The 24,414-nt window shown below is 36.7% G+C and overlaps 2 protein-coding genes across 2 annotated transcripts in view; one reads left to right on the top strand and one right to left on the bottom strand.

Moving 5' to 3' along the window:
- Window positions 1–8,678, bottom strand: part of PIGK (phosphatidylinositol glycan anchor biosynthesis class K) — a 62,183-nt gene extending 53,505 nt beyond the window's left edge. Inside the window, 9 exon segments of the mRNA XM_065740426.1 lie at window positions 169–279; window positions 1,249–1,366; window positions 1,701–1,797; window positions 2,347–2,458; window positions 3,465–3,600; window positions 5,010–5,101; window positions 7,370–7,423; window positions 8,534–8,639; window positions 8,641–8,678. Coding sequence (XP_065596498.1) covers window positions 169–279; window positions 1,249–1,366; window positions 1,701–1,797; window positions 2,347–2,458; window positions 3,465–3,600; window positions 5,010–5,101; window positions 7,370–7,423; window positions 8,534–8,639; window positions 8,641–8,678 — 864 coding nt within the window.
- Window positions 8,679–24,204: 15,526 nt separating this feature from the next.
- The window catches only part of AK5 (adenylate kinase 5), a 77,019-nt gene continuing 76,809 nt past the window's right edge, over window positions 24,205–24,414 (top strand). The window contains exon 1 of the mRNA XM_065740520.1: window positions 24,205–24,315. Coding sequence (XP_065596592.1) covers window positions 24,256–24,315 — 60 coding nt within the window. The 5' untranslated portion in view covers window positions 24,205–24,255. The remainder of the gene's footprint in view (window positions 24,316–24,414) is intronic.

Here is a 24,414-nt window from a genome sequence, read left to right on the forward strand (position 1 = left end):
CTTTCACACTGAGGACAATCCTCTAAATGTTACACTACTGTTTTGTTTAATAATGGTAAAAAAGCTCTCCCCACAAAGCTGCTTCTGAGAGAAGCAGTAGCTGTGCAGAAAGCAGCTGGAAAACACTGTGGAAAAAAATGAATTAGTGAATGCTGAGATTCTACTTACGAGGTCATTCATATTTGTCTGACTGGCTGGATGAACTTCTTCCAAGAATTCTAGCATGTAGAATGTGTATCTGTCCATAAGATGAACACCAATCCCAAGATCAGGTTGATGCTTCAAAACAATGTGAAACAGTTACTGGGCATTTGCAGGACAGAACAGGAAAATTACACAAGTCAAATTACTACTCATTAAGAAACATATTCTTGATGTAATACATGGGTTATTTTCATTTTTCTAGACTATATCTAGACAAGAAGCTGGGAACTTCCTTCTTAGAAGTCCAGTGAATTTATGTACTGTCCCAAGCTTCTTAGGACTTGGAAAACAAAGCTGAGAAAGACAGATTATTTTCAATTTGGCTTGGATCTCATAGCCATCATTCTTTCTGTGATGTCAATGGGGTATAAGTATCGGTTATTTTTTTCCATATACCAAGTGTAAGAATTTTCATTAGGCTGAAAATTTCCTACTCAGATCTCTCATTAGTCTTCCCATAAGACTTTTGCCCAATCTATATAATGCATGAATTAACCAGAAAGCACAGAATTCTATCACCACTTTAACTACCACAATTAGCCAAAGTTGATTTGCCTCTCGCTTTTCACTGGACATGTGGGTCCTCAAAATTTCTGTAAGCCTTTCCAAGTCCTTCAAAACTTTTAAGAACTGAAATAGAACTGAGCAAGTGTCAGGTCAAAGATACTCAAATAAAAGCTAGTGTTGACAGGCATAGCTAAAATCAACATGTAGACAAAGGAAGAGGTGAGTCATCATCTTCCTTACACTGAATTACACTTCTCTGTTATTTTACATTTATAAAATATACTATGAAATGTTTTTTGCTATTATTTATTTGTGATAGAAAACATCAAAAAATAAAACATATTAGCCCACTTCTTTGCAACAGTACATAAATCAGGAAAATATACCTTAGAAGGTTATGAAGCTGTAGTTCATAACTAAACACATTAAACACTAAGCAATAAGAAGAGAAATTTTAGATTAAAAAAAAAATGCAGCAATTCTTTCTTTTTTCAGGTATTCTGAAAATTGTCTTTAGGACCACAAGAGTGTACTTACTGACAAAGAATCTTCTCCTACTTGGCTGCTTGCCAAAGCAATTATATTAGGTGAATAAAATCGTTCATACATGGATGCTCCTTGACAAGTATCAATAATAAACAACAATTCATTGTATCTAAAAGAAACAAAACAGGTTTCTTACTCAATTTTCTTTAGATTGAAATACAGAAAGTTTGCTTTTTAGTTACAAGGATAGCTACTAGCAACCTAACTAACAGAAGTCTTCACACTGATTGATTTTAAGCTGGTATGTTCAGCCAAAGCAATTCATAGGAGCAGCTCTCACTGTAGGAAGCTGAAAACAAAATTTAAAACAAACATAATTTTTCAGCTAATTCTATGGACAACAAATAGCATCACTGTTGAAAGTTCAGCTAGGCCTACCAGTAAGATTTCAGGCATGTTCATGAAATACAGTATTTAACCTCTAAATAATACATTCTTATTACCTTCTCTTCTGCCACATTTGTTCAAAGGCATCAGCAAGCTCTACATTTGTGATTTCTTCAGAATCTTGAAATTTTAAGAAACCATTTCCACCGTGGCCTGACAGAAAAAACACAAGTTAGGCAAGTATGTAGGTTAAGGGAAGATACTTCGCTTGGGAGATCATCTTTCTTAAAAAAAAAAAAAAAACTGTCTTGCTTCAGTAAGACTCCAGCACGAGGACAGTATAATTATTAAATATAGTTTCCAGTCTAAATTGTAAGTACAGTCTTAAAGGTTTTCTTCATTAGTATGACAAGGTAAGTTAAAAATCATTTGTCAATCCTTTTCTTTGTTTGGGCACTTAATGAGGAAGCATTTCTTTTCTGAAAGAGTGGTCAGGCACTGGAATGGCCTGCCTAGGGAGGTGGTTGAGGCACCATCCCTAGCGCTGTTCAAGAAGCGTTTAGATGAGGTGCTAAAGGACTTAATTTAGTAGTTGGGTAGAGATAGTGATAGGAGGATGGTTGGACTAGATGATCTTATAGGTCCTTTCCAACCTTATGAACTTATGAACTTATGAACTTAATGGGAATTCATGCCTTCATAAAGATCCATCCAGCTGAACAATAAATGTCATTAAAATTGTACACAGAAAATTCTAATTACCTGTCATATATATTAGAATATTGCTTCTGTCATCAGAAAGAAGACGTTTAGATCGAGGAGTGCTTGGTGGGATTCTTCCTGTTAATACACGCAAGAAATTTTCCACAGTAACCTAGGAATAGAAGCATAAAATAATTTTCTAAAGATAAAACTATGGATCAATAATTCTAGGTTGGATTACATTAAAAAAATAATGGAACAATACAATATGCAGCATATCTAGGAAGATGCAATACTCTATGACAAACTGGATCAACAGACATCTTCTGTTCAAGATTTTACTGCAGTCGAGCTCACAATTACATAGCATCCTGTATTATATCTCACTAATATTAGCCTCATGCTCTATTATATCCAATATGACTACTACCATTATAATTTCTAAATATGTTTCTCATCATTTTGAAAACCTGTCAGTATATACCTTTATTTTGCCAAAACTGCTCATGTACTCATAAAATGTTCACAAAATTAGTGTGTGTTGCCATGGAAAAATAAAAGTTTAAATTACTTCTGTAGTTCAGGAGAGGAAAAACAAGCTCAATTTCAGTTACATAAGTCTTTTGAGTGATCAGATATCATCAGAATGGTGACTGTAAAAACTCCTATAAAACTTCATTTGCTGTCCATGCAGACATACACAGCTCAAATGCTAGCAAAAATCCATGCTCAGGAAAGAACATAATAAAAAAAAATCATATTTGTATTTTGGTATTGTATCTTCATCTCTTTACAAAGTTTCATATTTTCTGTACACACTTATATGCTTGTATAAACTTTTATCAACAGTTACTCAGCACTATTAAAACATTAATTTGTTGTCCAGTTTAAGATCTCCTGGTTTGAAAGAATACTACACAAAAATAAGAAGGTAGTAGAATGTGGATTCCTATATTGTAACTATTAGAGAAAAATAAGTAGGGTTTTTTTGTTGTTGTTGTTGGGGTTTTTTTGTTTGTTTGTTTGTTTTTTTAATAAAAGCACAATCTTAAGATTAGAAACATAAATAGCCCTGGCTAACACACATTTCATTTCCACATCGAAAGCTTCACACTGGCATTAAGCATTCATAAGATGAGACATAAAAACACAGACCAAGTAATTTAAGGTATGGTTACCTCATAGCCTCTGTAATCCACTTCCACATCATCTCCATAGACATTTAGCTCCATGTTTTTATGGCTAAACACAGTAGCTGGTTTAGGATTTCTGGGATTACATGCCATATCATCTGCCAGCATCAGGACAATGTGACTGTGAAATACAAGGAAGACCTTTCAGACGTTCTAGTTCTACAAAAGTCAAAATGAAATTAGAACAAAATAATCTCATAGTTAAAATAGTAGCTTATAACTCTCTGAAGATTCCCGGCATTCTAAGTGAAAATTTCCTTAGCTACACTGTATTTCCTTATGTACGTACTCACTGTTATAAAGTTGCCGCAGAGGGAAAGACTGCTAGGTGCTGTCTAGCAACAGGTTTCACTCAGGCTGCATTGAATGTGCAGACAAGTGAACACGAGCAACTCTGTGACACAGACTCACCTAGACCTAGGTGACAAAGTCTTTATTAAATCTGGAGACTAGGGCTAAGTCGTTTCATACAGCTCCACAGAAGAAATCCCAGCCTGCTTGTGCCCTCTCAAGAAGACCAGTTAAAAACAACGAAAATTATTTTGTTCATTAAATCCCAGGAGCTCACAAACGTTCTTCTAACTATTATACCACATCTGATACACTGTTGCATGGTTATGTGTTAACAAAGAATTCTTCTAAGGAACACTGTGAGCTGACACCTGACACACTTTGCCTTATTCACAGTAACAAGAAAAATAAAATAGCACTTGGAGGACTATTATAATGCTGTACCAACCAGCACGCAGCCAGAGATCAGTACCAGGCAGGGTCAGGGCTTGATCAAAATATGAAATAACAGGTAGTCATTGTTTACCCATGTCACCACCTGTATGTCTACATGAGTATTTTAAGAGTAATTTTGCTCTTCGTTAAGTGCTGATGCACTCAACACACACTAAAAAGATAAATGCTATCCAAAATAACTGAAGCACAAATCCTCAAAAATAATCCAAGTAAATTACATTATTTGGAATAAAATGCAGACAGTTGAGCACAAACATGTACCATATGGCATTCTTAAAAAACACACTGTCCACACATCCAGCAAAACAACTTTGGTGTTAATTTGCCTGTTAACTGTTAAACTAATTTAATCTAATCACGTATAGTACAGCTATTCTAATAACGTAAAACTTCAACTACATAATGATTACAGCAATCAATAACTATTCCTTAATTCATTTTGTTTTATCCTAGCAAAACTTTCATCTTAAAAAGTGAATCACTGCTCCCACACATCAACAAATCACAGCAACTTATATTCATAGAAGCACAAACCATTTTCCCAATGAATTCTGTCAGATGACAAGTGATTTAAGTCACCAAACAGATACCCTTCCATTTAAAACAAGGAACAAATCCTTTGAAACAAACAAGCAAAGAAACTCCAACATAAAAGAGCATATCCAAGAATCACTTATTTCTACCTTAAAATTGGAAGAAAAATGTATTTTCATACTGCTCCAGACAGCAAAAGGACTTTAATAGCACATCTGAAAGGAACTGCTTTCACCAAGGTCCCCTCACCTGTCAGGAATGCCCAGTCTCTTGACACTTCTGTATACTGAGAGAGTGTTTGCCACGTGACGGTAATTAAACCAGAATCGAGATGTACATACCTTGAATTTTTAAGGAAAGAGAAAAACCAACACCACATTAACTAGTGTAAAATACACAAGTAGACCGGGCATATGCATCAAAAGACACTGACTACTGGCATTTAACAAAGTAACAAAACAGCAATCAACAATCAAAAACAGCAACACCAAGAAAGTCTCATATTATTCCTATATATATAGGTCACATATATAAATGTGCTGTTTCAAAGAAATAAATGTGGAAAATAAGTGTAAAAAAAAATGCTCTTTACATGTTCACTTATGAGAAAATTGACATAAAACCCAAGTACTTATACAATAAGCCATTTTAGGGAATAAACCAGCAAGAACAGTTAGCAGATAACTTTTTTTCTTTTTTTTCCCCCACTTACTTTCTCCACATCCAATGAAAGAAAAATCTAAGGAAGAGTTTTCATCTGTATAGCAAACTCCTTCTGGGAGCACTCTTGCATAAACGTATAAGTGAATTCATGCAGAAACCACACTGGGGAAAACACTCTGAAAGTACTTTGTATTTAAGGAGTCAAACATAATAAAGAGCTATGTAAGCTCTAACCAAAATCTGAATAAAAATTCTCAAAAATATCGAAGGAGTTCAATTACATTAACATGGTGAAGGGTAGGAGATGAGCCATTCATAGAATCATTAAGGGTGGAAAATATCTATTCCCTTGGTGAGATATTATTTAATCTGCCCTCAAAAACCCCAAACCAATGAGATTCCAAAACTTTCAGAGGCAGCATGCTACAGCTCCTTGCTAGCCTTAACATTGTGTTTACATCAAATTCACTTTTCATTTCTACACCAACAGCAAGTTTCTTCTGCAGAAAAATTTCCTCAAGACCTGATTTTAAAAACCAGAAAAAACGAAGGAATGACCACAGTATTTCAGACAGTTTCTTAAATTCTTCAACTGTAAATTAAACATCTTTAAGCAAAGTTGTGCTACAGAATATCTTTCTCTCTGTCCTTTAAGAAACTTAAATAAAAATCAAACCTCAGTCTGAAAGGATCCTCAAGTTCATTCAGTTAGGAATTTCAAAAACTCATGTTGAGTACCTTTGCCTTTCAGCAAGACTCATAACTCTAAAAATTAACCCTGGCAAATGCAGCTGTAACTTTGCAAGACATTAGCATCTGCCCCTTCCCTACATTACCTCCTACAACATGGTAGAAAACATGCCTACACTCTGAATTTAGCTATTCACAGTACATTTCAGTAATTCCAATTATTGGCAAGGTGGGTTTGCAGTACAATCCCAGGCCTCAAGCAGTTGATGGCAGCCAAATCTTCCCCACATTATTGCTTAAAAAATTTGTAATAATAATTATAAAGACAAATCATAAACTGTTAACAAAAAAAAAAAACAAACTTGTGGAGAATCTGTTGAGGATAGAAAGTATTGTTCCTCAGACAGAATATTCCACTGTTTTTTTAAGCATGCTAACAGAAGTCTTGATTTGTGAACAGTATTAAACCTAAAACTTGAAGTTTTAATAGTTTCTAGCTTGTACTATAGAAATCGAATTGTAATACAGAAATATAGAAATACTAAAGACATATAGAAATAATATAGAAATACTATAATAAATATAGAAATACTATAGAATAGAATTGTAATACAGAAATAATTCCTTCTAATTCAATTCATTACTATTTAATTTAATTTTATATTGCTAAATTTTAGTATCTGTAAAACAAACATCTGCTACTGAGTAATCATGACAGAGTTCTGAAAGAAATTAGTCATTAAGACCTGAGCTGTGTTTAAGAATCAATTCTACAGCATGATTCAAAATTCATGGCAAAGAAAAATATTAGGAACAGTCAATTTAACCATTATGTTGCCCAAATTTCTTTTATTCTAAGCCTGTTATCACAAGTTAACAGATTGACTAAGGACATACAGATCAGAAACAAATTATACCTTCCTGGTCAAAGAGACACACTTCTCTGATATCTTAACTACCCATTGGCTCAATTTGCACTGCGATAATTTAACTGTTTTAAACTGTTGAAGTTTAGTTTAATGAAATCTGCCACATATCTCTATGTTCCGAGTGCTCAATGTGCACTTACACGGAACAGATAATTTTACTACAGTTAACAATTTGCAGGGATCACTTCAAATGTATTTATTCCCAGGTCTTTACCATCCATTTCATTACTTTCAAATGAACAGAATTGCTGAGCAACTGTCACAAATACAGCATGTAATGAAAAGCTGTAAACTTTTTTTTGTAGAATTTGCCAGGGTTGCACTTACCAGAACTGCCCAGTTATTTGTATGCCCGCTTTTGAAGAACTGTTCTGCTTGAACCTGAGAGATGAAGAAAATATTAGATGTTTTCAGCAGTAAGAAAGAAATGACCGTCTCTACCTTTGTTTCCACAACACGAAGCATGTTTGATGCATTCTTGCATTTACTATACCTAAAATAAAATTTTCAAAACCTTCAAAGCCAGTGATTTTTCTTAATCCATGTCACACATTCAACCCAAGTTAGCTAATGTTTTCTTGAAACTTGCTAAACAACTAACAAAAGACCCAATAGTGACTTTCAGCTTACTTAACAAGGAAAGCCCATGCGTGCCTATAACATATTATGCTCCAAGAACATAATACACTAATTTATTGCCTTACAATTTCTTCCTTAATGAGGTAAGGGGCTTTATTCTATTTTATTGTTCCTTTTGTTTCTTCAGAGGAAATTTGAAGCCTTTTGTTTCTAGCAGAGAAGCCAATCTACAGTTTTAAGCCCCATGTTTAGAATCTGGGAGCTAGGACAATAGCAACAATCTCCACCGACCACGGCTCCCACCAGGCTGTGCAGGGCACAGGGCCCTTTCCAAGCAGACTGCATGGATCCGGACACAGAGAGGGGTCTGGACTCCAGGAGCAGCAAGCACACCGTGCAGAAAGCATGTTCCTGACGTTAGAAATCAGCACAGCGGGCGATGCGGCCCACAGACCCACTGACAGCGGGCAGAGCTGCAGCACGAAGCCCAGGGAAACTCTTAATTCACACACAGCTTTGCAAGTGGCCAGAAAGGAAAAAAAAAACAGAGCCTGCGTGACTGAAAGTTATACTGCACTGCCATAGCAGAACTGCATTTCAGAAGGCTGCAAACGTATTCAAAGAAAGGAGGGATTTTTCATAAACTTTTTGCTAAGAAAGCTGCACGTGCCCGGTCAGCAGACATCTGCCGCACTCCTTTACCGAAGCCCACCCCCGAGGCGGAGGTACGGCACGCAGCAGCCGGGGTGGGGCGGAGCGAGGCGGAGCTCCCGCCCCACGAGGGGCGGTCCGGGCCCTCGCTCTCCGCCGAGCGCCGGCAAGGTGACGGAAGCAGCTCCCAGGAGGCGGCACGGAGTCTGCGGCGCCGCTCGACCCCCGTTCCCGTCACCGCTCTCCCTCCAGCCCTCGTACCTGGACGCCGCTGGCGAGCGCCGCACCGCAGCACCCCAAGAGCAACGCTGCTGCTGCGGCGGCGTGACCCCCGCGGGCGGCGTGCATGGCAGCCGCCATCTTGCCCCGCTGCGCTGCCGGAAGCGGCGGATCGGCCTCTGCGCATGCTCTGCGGTGCCGCCCAGCGGGAGAGGCGCAGCGCTGCCCGGTTTACTTTTGGGGAGCAGGCGGGCGCCCACAGCTCCGAGCTGCGCAGATACTTACACACTTTCAGTGCGGATTTACGCGCTTATTTTCGTACCAGAACTGAGCTCGGATCCCTGGGTGCTGTGGGAGGCACGGAGAGGGCAGGATGCGGAGTTTGGCTGTGTTTGCAGAGCGGAGCAGCTTCAGGGCAGCAGGGGGGCTGGGGAAAGGGAGCAGAGGAAAGAGAGTAGATCTTGTGTCAGGGTGTCTTTGCTGTAGCCTTGCCTAGCACGCATGGCTCATCTGTCAGAGCCAATGAATCATCGGGTTTGTGATTCCATCTATCAAACCGCTTAGTATGATTTTTTAATTTCCACCAACTCACCCTGTCATATCTTAGCTCGATTGTCTGGTGCCTTCCATTACAAGATACAGAATCTGCCCCAAACCATGGAAATGTTTCCTGCTCCATCATCATCAGTAATGACTTCTCAGCCCAGAGCATACTTTCATATATTGATATGTTAGAACATTACGTTTGCTGTTTGAAATCATAATCATGACTGGTTTCCTCATGATAAACCTAATCACCTGTGATTAGATCACATTTTCTGCCTTAAGCTAGTGAACATCTTCCCTTACAAAGACCGTAGCCACCAGCTCCCGTTATGCTTGAGCATGTCTCCCGTGTGAGCCTGTTGTGAACACACTGAGAAGTGCTGTGGCTATCTGTGTCCATTTGTCCATAACTGTAAACTGCATTATGAATCTTCTTGCTCCAGAATGATACATGAATTTAAAATGGAACCACGTATAAGATTTCTCCCTGCCCTTTCAAATGTTTCTTCTGTTATCGTTCTCAGATGTGTTCAAGATGTGTCAGTAATCCCAAAGGACAGGCAGATATCTTTCAGAGCATGTACTCATCCAGTTTAATAAAGCTGGTGAGCTGATTTCGTGTTTATGATGAGTAGGTCTTCATTACCTTTTAGCTCACATGTGCAGGCAACCTTGTCTAGTGAGTAGCAGGGGGTTGGAAGTGGATGGTGTTTAAGGTCCCTTCCAACTCAAGCCATTCTCTCAATCTATGATTCATAATGACTAAAGAGTTAGGTTAAATGTTACTGAAAGAAAGAATCTCTCCTTACAAGAAATCCTTCCTGACATGAAAAGTAATTAACATCTATTTTTGTTTTATAAATAATATTTTAAAACCAAAAACATACTAACTTAAAAAACTCCTGAACTTTCTGAAATGCGTATCACTGGCAACCTTAATCATGGCATTCTTTGAAATATCTGACTGCAGTTTTTATATTATTTTCATTGCATACAATTTGCTATGTAAGAAAAAAGGAAAGAACATTTATATCATGAATTTGACAGAACTGGAATGATGTAGACATAAATTTTCACTTATGGACTCTGCAGACATCTACTGCTTGTGCTGAGCAATTCAGAGCTGAAATATTACTTGCAGGGGATGAGACATTTCAGATACTGGGTTTCACAGACAGAATAGTTTAAGCACACTTGTCAGTATTGCTGTTATTTGTCATGACTCTATGTGGCAACACACAGCAAGGTTCAATTGGCTCTTGATGTAAAAGCATAGCTGCAAATTCATCACGTGTCACGTGCTGTCTGCTGCAGCATGTGAGCAGTGTTTCGATCAACTGCAGCAACACTGCAAGTGTCACTCTTTTATTCTAGGTGTTCAGGTTATATTGATGCTTTCCCTGCCCAGAGTGGAAACAGAACTGAGATAGAGCAAGTTTACTTTCACAAGCACTTTGGAGACCAAAGGAATGGTCATTATTCCATCTGATTTATATGTTCCTTTATACAGTGCTCACTTCAGCTTTTCAGGTCTCTCTAGCTTTTATTGCCTTCTAGATTCCCTTAGCCTGCTTGAGTTCATTTTGTTATGGATCTATTCCTTTTGCTACTTACGAATTTCATTTCTATACAGCCTCAGTCTTTTATAGGCTTTATTATTCATCTGCCACACAGGAACATCCCAGAGTTTCAGGCATTATTCCTGGAGGGGGCATCACTAGTTATTTTTTTCCTGCTAAGATAGTAAAAAAAGCTTTGCCTTTATTTTTTTTCATCTCTGTGCCCTATAGGCAGCTCTCAGTACAGACATTCTGTTTGCTTCCATGTTGGTATAAGAGTTTTGGTCTAGAATAAAGACTGGTCTAGAATAAAGACTAAAAATCTGGTCTATGCTATCTGCTTCTCATTTTCATTCTGCTTTGTTTTCATGCTAATCACAGCATTTTTCATGCTTAGAGTCTTTTTAGATTGACCTTTGCCACCATGTTTCTTGAACCTCCTGCTGAGTAATTAGAAAGGACACCAAATGTGTATTCCAAAATGATTTGTAATTAAAACAACTATTTAAAAAGCTGCTGTGATTACAGCTGGTATTCACATTGGTGCACTTCTTGGTGCCCTTCCAGATTCTTCCCTCCTCCAGCAGGTTGCTCAGGCCTTAATCCTCTAATCTAAACCATATTGAAATTGCCCACTTAGAGCCATCTGTCGGTTCCTCCTGCTCAGCATGGTGCCTAGCCTTCCTCTGAGGAGGGGCAGCAATTGCAAATGTAACCTGTAAGCTACTAAAACAAGAATTTGCGCCCACTGGGGTTTATCTCAAAATTTTTGGCCACAAAGTGTGTTGCACTTTTATATATATACATACCAATTAAATAGCTCTACTTTTGCTAGTGTTAACGTCAGTTATATTACCTGTATATCTCTTAGCATCTCTTCTTTTTGTGTACTCTTGATCCTGGTCCTGTGTTTCTTCTACTGTTCTTATCAGACTTGCACATATTGCCCAATGACTTTCTACAGGAGAAATACAATAAAGGAAAAAAAAAAAAAAGCTCATTTATTGTGCTTCCAAAAGAAAAATGAAAAGAAACTCCTGCAATGAAATATGTCAACAAGACAGATTCTTGAGGAATCATCTGTAATAGGTCAACTATATTATTACTAAGAAAATGCAGATTTATTACTTCCTTCATTTTGACTGTCAGAACAATACATTTGAAAATTCAGAAAAGTCCCTGAATATCTCCCATTTTTATATTGCTTCTGGGTTTTGTAACCAACAAATGAGTCTGCTAAAGTTTGGTGTCTGTGCTCATAAGTTCATAAGTTCATAAGGTGCTGGGTGCTGATAAAATTGGGTCTCCAGTTATGGAACCTGAATGAAAATAGTAATCAAATTAATGACTGACTGTATTAACTTCTTCGTTGTTTGCATAGGATATTTTGTTTAAGTGTTTTTGTTTGTTTCTTTTTTGCCATTTCTGTTTGTGGCAGAATGGCTTTTCTACAGAATGTAATTAAAAAGATACACAATAGCAAGGTAATTCTGATAAAAAATTTACAACAGTGTTATGATAGTAATAAATACAGAACTTTCAAAGGAAAGTTACTACACAGACAACTTTCTTCTAAAATTATGAAGTTGAAACAACTCTACTGGACTGTTTTAACAGATTCTTTTTGAACACTGCTTAAACACATCAGAAACTGTTTTGTTCACCCATAGAACGCAGTTGCTAATGTCTAGCTTGGAATCAAACTAGACAATGTTTTCCACTCTTATTTATAAAGTGAAATTACATAAATCACTTCTCAAATGCCTTTTGAGGTCAAATTAGAACTCTGACAAAAATATCGAACCCTAGAATGAAATTCACTTGACGTTTGTTCTTAATGAATTAACCATCTACCATGTCATTAGTGTTGCTTTGTAATTAATGACTCAAATCTCATCAAGTATGTAGTTTCCAATATGCTGAATAATACAGTATTTAATGTTCAGAAGACAGTGGGTTACAAACAGTCTCAACAGCTTATCCTGTCAGAAATATAAGTAAAATATGAGAAAACAAAATATAAAAAGAAGTGCTTTATACTGTGTTAGGTATAATAGCAGTCATCAAATATTACATTTGGCCTAGTGGGACAATACTTCTTCTCAACAGAAATCAGTGCTGAAAACTTCTATCAATTTTTCTCTTTTGTTAAGGTAACAAAATATGTGAAAGATGCAGCAATAAAAGAATGCCTCCATCTTTTTAAAATTATCCCCTTCTTTGTGTTTTTCCCATTGATATTTCTAAGGGGTTCATTCTCAATTGGAAAACTTATGAGCTTTTTATGTAGGAGCAAGATAATCTCATTTAAATTGCTCTAAGTAAAGCTAAATTCAAAACCATAGTTCTACTCTTGATTTCAAGCAGTGGGTATAACACATGATGTTTGAGAATCCACTCTAGTTCTGACATCTCTGTTCTAAGTCTACTACACGTCTGAAACATACCAAGTATTGGACTGTCTCAGGTGTCATGATTTTGTGGTTTTTCATTGCTATTCCTCACCATGAGGAGGAAAGTCCTCCTCACAGTGACTAAGCTGAAGCTTTCTCTGCTTTGCTGGTTAAATGAACTCAAGTAAAGAGCTATATTACTGATGAACTGATGTTAGCTCCCTTATCATTACTTAAAGCTGTCTTGTGTATTCTTAAATTACAGCCTGCAATCTAAATATATCCTTTTGTCTTCCAAGTAACCTTCATTTAAAAGCAAGGTTTTATTTTACTCTGTTGAGAACTACTCATCAGCTAAATGAGAATACAAGCACAAAGTTTTGAGAATTACAGGCTGAATGCATATCAACAGTACCTGGAAAAAAAATAGATTTAATATTGTGAAAAATGTAATAGAAATATATAGACAGTGAATGGAGTCAACTTTGGAAAAGGTTACTCAGACACCAAGTACAACAGTGTTGATTAATGTTAAATATTTGAATAGTGAGTATACTGAATGTAGTCAATTACCAGCAAAGGTTATGTAGATTAGAGTGGGATGAGTTATTAGAACTGATTAGTGGAAGACTGTACTTGAAAAGCAAAATTTAAGGCAAATTCAAATACAGGCCTTTAAGATATTCACAGAAATATTCTTAACAGATGGAATGATTTAATATATATTTAAAAAAAAAAGCCACCATAAATACAAACAATTATTTTTGTTTTTCCTGGCGTTGTGTGGTGGAATGGATCAAAACAGTAAAAAAAATTTTAGACAAGAGGATAGCTTGAACCTTTTAGAGTAACTGGTAAGCTAGAAACAAATGTAGTGATGAATCAACAAACCTAAATAATTTCCTAGACTGTTCAAATTACATCAAACACAGTGTCTGGCTCCTTCTCAGCTACTTTTAGTGGGTTACTCTGAAAGTTGCTGCAGATCAGATGGAAAGTATTCATGCTGATCTAAGTATGGAATATAATTCAACATATTTCAATCTCTAACTGCATTATACTTAATGCTATTTGGAATTAAAAGTACTCGTTTCTTTGAGCATATTTACTGGAAGCTGTTTCCAAGTAAAAATGCCAGAATGACTTCATCAATTGAAATGATAATACTTGGGAGCCAGATTTTGCTGTGATTTATAAAAATGCAGTGTTGTTGGAATTTCCTTCTGTGCAGTAGGACAGTTAAATGCCTTTTTACCATTAAAGTGCTGGCACTCAGTGCCAAGTGGAATTTTACTTAAAAAATTGAAATGGGTCATTACTTGAGAAGGAGTGTGGATGAAATGAAATAAATTCAGCAAGAAAGTGAACTGGTGGCAAGGCAGTCCCCCAGATACTTCATTTCTTAAAAGACAAATTCTGTGTCATAAATTGATCAGGGCATTGTGCAAGCTGCGGAGAACTGCTGAGATGAGAATGCATTTGGTTATGAATTCTATAAAATGTTTTCTATATTGTTCTGCAATCTTCTTGTGAATAAAACCTAAAGGCTCTTTTTTCACCTCTGATAATAACAATGAGAAGTGTATCCTAATGAGATTTTTAAGAAGAAATCATAGTGATAACAGTATTTAGCAATACATTAATACATATCTGTTGATTGTATATATCTGTCCTGTTTTATGACACGAACAAATTATTTCAACTATTAAATAAATATTTCTTGAAAAATTAAAACCTATGTTTACTGTGGTTAATGGTTTTATATATTTTTAATGCAGACATTTGAATTTACACATTAATTGAACGTGAATTATATGTAGAAAAGACAACAGTCAGTTTCATCTAGTCAGTATCTGCATAGGTACATTTGCAAAAATATTTTCTCAGATGGCAGTCATCTTCCTGAAATTTAAGTCTCTGAGAGCTAGCAAGGACTTCCTTAAACAAAAATTCTCTCATTATAAAGTGCTGAAAAAATTATATTTGTCTTGTGCTTGGAAAAAAATATAAACAAAGAATAATCATTGCGTGTTTGTATTAAATATTTAAAGCACAGAGCCTGATATTGTTCCAGTTTCAAAGAACATTCAGTGTGATAATTTTAGCAGGCTTTTGCCTCACCATCACCATAAGTTCACATCAGTGAAATGGTTATACTCCCCAAAGTCCAGTGACCAAAAACCCAAATAGCACAGTCCAAGTCAATAGAGTCAGGTATTAACTGAATATATGCCTAGCTTGGATTGTAGAGACTATGAAGGTAATTCAGACCTGTTTTCTGTGACACCCTTTGTTCATTTTTTAACAGATTATTAGCTTAATGCTCTGGATGATATGACACTCTGACAACTGATTAATCAATTGCGGAAGAAAAAAAAGGAAAATCTTTTTGGAGCTCAAAAATCATTTAAGTCAAGCTTTCAATAAAAGGCCGCTGTTTAAGCATGTCATATACATATTATTTATAAGATCTATTAGCTAAACGATCATATATCTCACAAAATAATGTGTTTATCAGGTACAGAAATCGCAGCTCTCTGATTTAGAATAGATATGATAATCAGATAATAATTCAACTGTACTAGCTATAAATATAATAAACACTTTCCATCTGTTCAGCAATTCTTACCCAAGGACTCAAAGCATTCAGTGTTAATTTCTTGGTATCTTGAAACCAGGATATTGCAAACCTTACTAAACATTTTTGGGTGTTGTTTCTATATATTAATTTTCATTCTTTCATCTGATTAGGTTTACCTGTGTATTTGCAGAAGATAAGGAAAACTATTTTTGAGAGGTTGTTATACATCATCATGTTATGGGAAGCATTTTTAATGTGAATCCTCTTCCATGGATAGATTTTTATCACAAAAGTATTTAAAATTAAAGGGGCTTGACATATTTTGTCTTCCTAATGTCCTCATTTGGCAGACAGAGCAGCATGAACTATCTTTTCCATTTCCTTCAGTAATTCTGTATCTAGTTATGATAATCTAAAATTGTCAGATTGGTTTTCAAATCCTTTTCTGAAATAAGTTCTTCCATTAGGCTATTTATCTGCTTATAATTCTAGAAAGAGAATGTGCTCTCTCAGAGGAGATCTTTATATGTTCAAAAATGAAAAATGCATTTTGGAAGGGAAATATGTCTGTGTTTGCATTAGTAATACTGAATGGTAAATTCAGTTCTTTTCCAGAAATTGCTCATAACATTTTTTTCCATAATAAAAGTCAGATAGGAAAGATAGCTATATAAGTCATAATTCTTCTAACCTAGAGACTGAGTGAATGAAACAGAATGGGGAGGGGAAAAGAATTTTAAATACCTGGAAAAGTTAATTATTTTGTTTCTGGCCCACTATAGTCAGAGAGCTGTAAAAGTCGTTCTTAAAACTGCAGACACACAGGAAGTTTTGCTTTCAAATTTTTGAATAGATGGAGGTATAGAACATATTAGTGACTAAAGTTTTATAAGATAACTTGAATAATGAAAGATATTATCAAAGTTTGCATCATGAGCTCAATAAGATCCAGAATATAAAACGAGAAACATATGAAGCAAGTGATCATTTTTTCAAATGCATATCAAAACACATTTAAAATATTGGGTTTTTTTTCCTGAACATTAATGATTAAATATGAAAACTGCAGACAGAGAACCTGTCACTTGTACAGCTGTGCAGATCTGTAGCAACCTGACTCTTGAAACATGTTCACGGAGAAGCAGAACTTTGTAAAAAGTTCTCCAGAAACATCTAACGGTCTTCTCTTGATCATTGTGTCATGACTCTAACTCCCAGTCAAGGTGTGTTTGCTATCCAGAACAGAATAGTTTGATTTCTTAAAGAATGTAAGGAGCCCTGCTAGGAATTGTGGCTGAACAACTACTTAATTTTATTGGATAGGAGGATAGGACTTGGTGACTCAAGAAGTGCCGAGTATTTTTAGTAATTTCAAATGTTAAAAAACATTATTCATTGTCACATTCTATCCTGCATCAAGCCAGACACTTCTTCCATTTAGCCAGAAGTTTTCAGCCCATGCTTTGTTGTTCGGAGTACAAGTTCAACCAGTATATTACAATTTCATCAACTGTTCTGTTACCTCTGCTAATAAGCCATCTGGCAGGGTGTCATCTTCTACTGAAAAACAGGTATTTGATCCAATTCTCATTTGTTATAATGTCAAGAAAGCATTCATTGAAGTCAGTGACTAAATTCAATGTTCTTGTACGTCAGCAGAAAGTCAGGATGAATCCTGAATTAACATTAAAACATTTCCATGGTTAAAACATTTGCCAGCTCCTCTCATGTTGTCTCTCAACACAGTTCATTGCATCTGAAAATGATTTTTATAAATCTTTTCCTTGTTCTATGTTCTGCTTTTCATCTAATTATTATGCAGTATGCACATTTTAGTCCCTATAAATTGAGTTCTATTCATTGCAATGCAAGAACAAAAAGTTAAATAGATAAATTCAAGAACCCTAGCTCATTCAGAAATGACTTAGCTCAATCAAAATTAATTTGTTCCTAAAATAAAATTTAGAGTTGTGAGCCAGCACCTTCCTAAGTTACAACCTTTGTAGGCTTATAAAGGAGGGTTTGGACAGTCATCCCCCACTTCATAATGAAAAATGAAAAACAAACAAAGCTTTAACCTAAATTAAGTTCTTTAACAGTGAAACAACAGTGGCTAACCTGCATCTTGACAGCTACTGCTTTGTGATGATTACTGAGTGTAGCAACAGGTGGCTCTTCGATTTTTACTAGAACACTAGTTATTGCAGTAATCAATCTCAACAAGAACACGTCAGTGTTATTCTACTGTGAATTCTAGGTATAAAAAATCATACTGTGACAAAATAAAGTTTCTGTTTAAATGTACAGTTTGTTCAAAATTAATAGTACTTTGGGTTTTCTATATTGAAACAAAAGCCTGTAAATGCAGATGTCCCATAGGCTCTATCTCACTGGGAAAAACTCAGTCTAGAATCCTCCTTGACTGCAGGTAAAAGAAAAACATATCTCACCTTTTTCCCCATTACTTGACATCACAATATGATGAGCCATTTTAAAGACATCAGTGTGAAAAATTGTTGAAAGTTTCTCAATAAGAGCAATCATGTCATATCATAAGACTCTTCTAAGCCCTTCAGATTGGAAGTTGTCACTCCTTTCCATTCATTTAGCTTTCTATTAAAAAAAAATCAAGAGACTTCTCTTTTCAAGAGCCATACTTACTATCAAGGTGATTTTCAAGTAGGAAAGATTTTCACCATACGATTGAATAACTGGTTATACAAATAAGGCACTGGTACATTATACTGCTCAAATAAAACCCAAATGATAAGTAGCAGGAAATCACAATTTCGAACAATCTTATGCTCTTTAGAGTTTCCAGAATGAACTCTAGTAGCTGTGGTTGAATTCTTTTCTTTCCATCTCCCCAGGTTATTCAGTTCGAACTTATTTTATTTACTGATGTGTGTGGTATTTATTTGTCCTTTTTTTCTTTTTTTCTTTTTCTTTTTTTCCTATACCTACTTAGATTTCCTTAGCTCACATAAAGTAAACAAGACAAGCTAAAATTACTTTATTGACAGTATCTATTTGAGACAAATTCATTTGATTAGAACCTTAAAATCTGTGGTTGGATTCCTTAGGAAGAAAAGACAAAGAAACAAAGACTACTGGGTATTAAAAAAAAAAAAAAAGAAAAAAATGCATCTGACCCTTTCTAAGTCATTGAAAATTCAGTTTACTGAAAAAATGGTAATTGAGAAAAACAAATAATCTTCCCAAAAAGTTATTTCTAAATCGTATTGGTTGCAAAGTTCCAGTTTAAGTAGCATAAAATAAAACAAAAAGAATTAAGAAGCCATAATGAATAAGAGTGAAGGTCTCTTTAATTTCACTGTGATCCACCCAGCAATAGAAAGCAGCAATCTTAGGAATTAAAAACAGATAAACTTCTACAGGATCAATTCCTTTCTGTCTTGCTAAGACTTAAGGACTTCCTGAGGTGGCAGTCTTGAATTTATTAAGCAATATAACGTCTCTACAATATCCTCATAGTATCTATCAGTAGCCAGTTCAAGGTTAAGTACTTAAATTGAAAAATATTCAATTTAGCATGAAAATAAAGATACTTAAGAATAAGAAAAGGATCCATAACAAATACTGGGAACTTAAAAAAAAAAAAAAAGTCAGAGATTTAAAAACTGTAAAAAACAAGAATGCAAACAAAATGACAAAAAGACCAATGGTCAGACAGGTGAAACAGGACTAAAAGAACTGGTTTTCCGTATAGAAGAATGAAAAGGATCTTAGCAAGATGATTGAAGTTGATTGCATAGATATAACAAAAGCAACTGGAAACCTTCACTAACTATTTCTGTTCAGTATACGGGGAAATAATCAGATGATGTAATTATATCACAGGGCAATGATGAAACATTCTCCATTAAAAGTGTAGCCAGAAAAGTATTCTAAATTTTAGGCAATAAAAACTGAGTAAATCTGCATATCTGGATAATTTGTATTACAGTTTTAAAACAGCTGGAAAAGACATTTTGAGGATTGTATGAACCCTTGAAATCAATGCATTCATTACTAGTACTGAAAAATAAAACCAGCTGAAATATAAATGGGAAATGTTGAGTTTTGTTCCATAGGCATTGTGTTTTGGCTATGTGCTGTATAACTGTTCTATTGATTACCAACAGACAAATAAACAACAACAACAAAAAAAAGGACAAAATCACTGGTAATAACACAGAAACACTGGAAGACAGCAAAGACTAGGGAAGTGGTAACTCACAGAGAGGGTATTGGTACTGGGTAATATGGTAAACGTGCTGCAAGCAAATGTATGATGCTATACACCTAAGAATAAAAAAAAAGTTGTTGATTCTAGAGGGGAGAAATCTATGGAAGCATGTAGTATAATAGAAAGCAGGGCTGCTAGGAGCCTGCTAGACAACCAGCCAAAGATGAACCACATTGCAACACGGAGGTCAGTGTAACATTTCAATCCATCAACGTGAAAAGAGAACTGTTACGATGTTAAAGGCAGGTTGAATCACATCAGTACCTGGCACTGACGTGACTGGTTCTGGAACAATGTGTCCTGGTTGATGCCTTCGCAGAAGAAGCCTATTGCTAAACTGGAAAGAGTTCAGGAAAGGGTCAGAATAATGGTTACACTTTAATGGGAAAGTCAAAGCCACATCTATTTAGTGTATAAAAAAAAAAAAGTCTAAGGAGTGATGTGATCATAGCCTTTAATTTCTATTTTTCTCATCGTATTGAAGTATTAATCTTCAGAGCACAAGTTTCTTTGCTCCCTCCCAGGTTTCATTCATTTTTGTGTCCACTAAAGATACAACAAATGGCAGTTCTGAGACTCAGTGACGTCCAGAGACTAGGTTTTGTCAGGTAGAATTTTCCCTACCTTTCAATTAGCGATGTAGCTCACTTAAGGAGTCTGTTTAGACATTCGTAGGAAAAAAGAAAAAAAAAAAAAAAAGATGAAGATAAAAAAGAAAAAAAGATTTAGCAAAGTAGAAAATGTGAGGAAACAACATTCATGAAAATGAAAGGATCAGTTAAGTAACCTTGGATTAATTTATACCACCAACAGCCTAAGTGTGATACAGGGCTGTAAGAAAGGTCTGTATTTACTTTAAAATGCATGCTACTTCAGGATCAGAAGCATATAATTCAGCATATTTGATTTAAAATGTTGCACATAATTGTTTTAATTACAGAATCTACAAATTCAAACTGTCCACATGTATTGTACCAGGCTGTATAAAGCACATCAATCCAAGGACATCAGTTCAGATGCAATAAAGACATCTAGAAGAGCTGCAGGTTATTTGAAAAAAATGACAACCACTAAGGCTTAAACAGGCAACACACATAAAATAAAAAACAAACAAACAACCAAAAAAACCTAGAAGACTCAGAAAATACAGGGAGATTCTGAAGTGATTTTTGAAAACAGAACCTAATTAAGTTATCACTGGAGGCTCTGGGTGTTATGTAATTGTTTTAACCAAGAAGGAGAAGAGATGGCCCAGAACAGCAGATTCCAGCTGATCCCATGCTAATTTCATATTATTTCAGCTTCATTTATTTGCTGGAAAAACCAACAAGAATGGAAATTGAATCAGCCCAGTGATACAGGATCTATTAGAAGTTTCAAGATCAATTTCCAGAACTTCTGAATTATCATTTTGCAGAAGAAGTAGGAAGTGGTAGAAGTATTACCAGGAATTCTATCTCACCCCAGTACTGTGAAGGGCTGCCTGTATCTTCAGAAGTGGACACTGCTCCGGAGTTTAAATTCATGTTCCCATTTCTTTCAATTTCTTTTGTATCCTGTGTTATTTTCTGAAGCAGTGAAACCGCTTCAACTTCATCCACAGTCTTGATCAGATACTGTTAAAAGACAAGCAGCTAACTTTCAAGCAGCTGCCTTTAAGTTGCACATACATACCTGAAATAATAAATAACCTAGCTTTATGCATATATTTAATTAATGTGTTCTTAATTCTTTGCTGCTGATGTTATTCAGAGCCTTTGAGAAGCAGTGATCTGTGACCCTGCTTCAATATGGGGATTTTGCCACAGGCAAATGCATAACAAATTACTTCTAGAAGGAGATGCCATATTGTTAAATCAAAAAGTATACCTTCCGGATATATTTGACATATTCAGTCTGATGGATTTCCTAAATGGCCATACTTCTTCTGAGGTGGTAATTTCTGTATCAAAGATTTTGATTTTGTGCAACAAAGAACAGATAAAAATCCCTCTGCCTTTTTATTTTTATTTTTTAATAGTAACTTAGATGTGCATAATGGTAATAATTTAATGGCAGAAAGTCAGAATTTTTTTCCTGGTAGTATGATCTAATTGAGCAAAATGCAAGGTAACTTGTAGAGGAAAATAAACATGTCAGACTAGAATTTACACACAAAAAAACAACCCATTCCCGAGAAAGATGTCATGATGCATACAACAACATGGAAAGCATGTGAAAGGAAAAAATACTTAAGGACATTGAATGGGATAGTTATATACCCATAAAAGCTGAATATATAAATATAGATATGGTGAAAACTTATGAATGGAATTTGTCTGGGACAATAATAGTATAGCTAGACTTTTTGGCATGAGCTAAAAATAAATTTTAAAACCACAAAATGCCAAAATTACAGCTCTGTTTTCCTAAATAGGACGGCATCTTCCATTAGCCCACTCTTACATCAGAATTTATTTTAAGAAAGTATCTATTAAATTTAACTCATTTTTCCTCTTGTCAAGCTTAATTTAAGGTCTTTTAAAAACAAACTCGTGTCTTTTAATTAGGATGTTGGAGACTACTTTTTACACACTAAGGAAAAAATAAGATACTTCACTTTTCAATTAATTTACATTTGGATGTATTGAAATCTCACCAATAGAAAGAAGAGTTAAAGCCACGTGTTTAGCGCATGAGATGTTCTAATTCCATGACATCACTGCAGATTTCTTAAGAAGATGGCATTGGGTTCATAGAAAATAGAGCTGTTAAGGATCTGACACTGTCTTATATTGGACGTTGTCTTATCCAAGCTTCTTTCTAGAGATACTTCACCTGATGGGTAACACAGGACATCAGTGGCAGAGCAATGCAAAGGGATATTTGTGGCTCTCCTTCTAGTTGAAATCACTTGGACTAACTGGATGGTTGAACACTTGGAAAACTTTCCAGACTAGTTTGTTTGAAGAAGATAATGGATCTGCCTCTGGCAGACTCAAAGTCTCTTCAGGAGAAAGGAAAGTGTCTATAGAAAAGTCTGGAGGTAGGGCAAAGGAAGAAAGGGGCAATTACAGAGCCATCAAGACAAGGAATATGGCTGCTGTGAGGAGAGCAATGTATCAAATTGATGTTGAAACACAAATAAATCCACGTACAAGAGGAGAAGCTTCTTGAAAGACTCCTGGGAAGACCCATCCACTGTAGTAAAAATACAGAGCTACAGAAAACAAATGCTCAGCTTGAAGTTAGCTAATCTAGTCCTGTTAGGGTGTGCATCAGTGAAACTATACGGATATTGTTTGTGTTAGGAAAAATCAACGGCATCAAAAAGATAGATCCAATTAGAACATCAAACTTGATATTGGCATTTAAGCAATTGAAATAATCTACTCTAACTTCCAGCATGCAGCAGAAGATACACTCTCAACATCATTCATCAGAGCACAAATAGAACCTGCTACTGCATCCAGTTCTGGACTCCCCACTAGAAGAAAGATGTTGGTAAATGAGTGAGCTCAGCAGACATCCACAAAGCTGTCCAGGAATAGGACAAGAGGCAATGGCTTTAAGTTACACCAGGGAGGTTCAGGTTGGTTATTAAGAAAAATTTCATCTCAGAAAGAGCTTTGGAACAGGCAGCCTAGGGAGATGGTGGAGTTACCATCCCTGGAGATGTTCAAGAATCACAGAAACGTAACACTGAGGGACAGGGTTTGTGGGCATGGTAGGGTTGGGTTGATGGTTGGATTAAATGACTTTAGGGGCCTTTTCCAACCTTAATGATTCTACGATTCTGTCAGAGTACTTGCTCTTAGAAGAACTGAGGGAACAGAGCTGGTTAAGCCTTGGGATAGCATACAGGGCATAGAGCAGCTCTCCACTGCTTATGAGGAGGTTGCCATGCAGGTGCAGCCAGGCACTTCCCAATGGTGCAATGGTGGTAGATGTGAGACAAACTGAGGCAAGGCAGACTTTAACGCTATGGAAGGAAACCAGAAGACCGGCCAAACACAGGCTGCCCAGAGAGGCTGCGCAACCTCTGGAGGTTTGCAGGCTGAGACCACTTCAAGACCTCAACAACCTGCTGTAAGCTCAGAGCTCACCCTGGAGGTTAGACGAGGGACCTCGTCAGGACCCACTCTGTGACCTAATGGTCACAATGCTTACAGCTTTTAGCAGCCCGAGCATCACCGGTGCTCAGCCCCTTTCCACCTCCGCCTCTCCGCAGGCACCCCCTGAAACTTTCCCCGGCAGCCTGCGCCCGCCCTTCCTCCTGCCTTGGGGGAGGAGAGGGAGAACCACTCTCCCGCTCCCTCCGTACAGCGGGGACGGGGAGGCGGGCAGCCTGCCTTCCCTCCTCCCCCCGCCTCGGCTCGCCCGCCCGCCCGCACGCTGAAGCCTCGGCGAGAGGCTCCCGCATTGCACCGCCGTGCCCTTACTCCCCTGCCGCCGGTATGAGCGCCGGTGAGGCGAAGGAGTATCTTGCCCGCAGAGAGATCCCGCAGCTTTTCGAGGTAGGATTAGCGGGGCTGGGTGTATGTTGGGGGCGGGGGGGCTGAAGGTGGCTGGAAGGACGTAGCCGCACCGCTGCGGGCTGGACCCCCACCCCGGGG

This window comes from Cyrtonyx montezumae, unplaced genomic scaffold (genome assembly GCF_038088225.1).
Source record: "Cyrtonyx montezumae isolate F1298 unplaced genomic scaffold, pur_monq_1.0 scaffold_1, whole genome shotgun sequence".
Classification (NCBI taxonomy): Eukaryota; Metazoa; Chordata; class Aves; order Galliformes; family Odontophoridae; genus Cyrtonyx; species Cyrtonyx montezumae.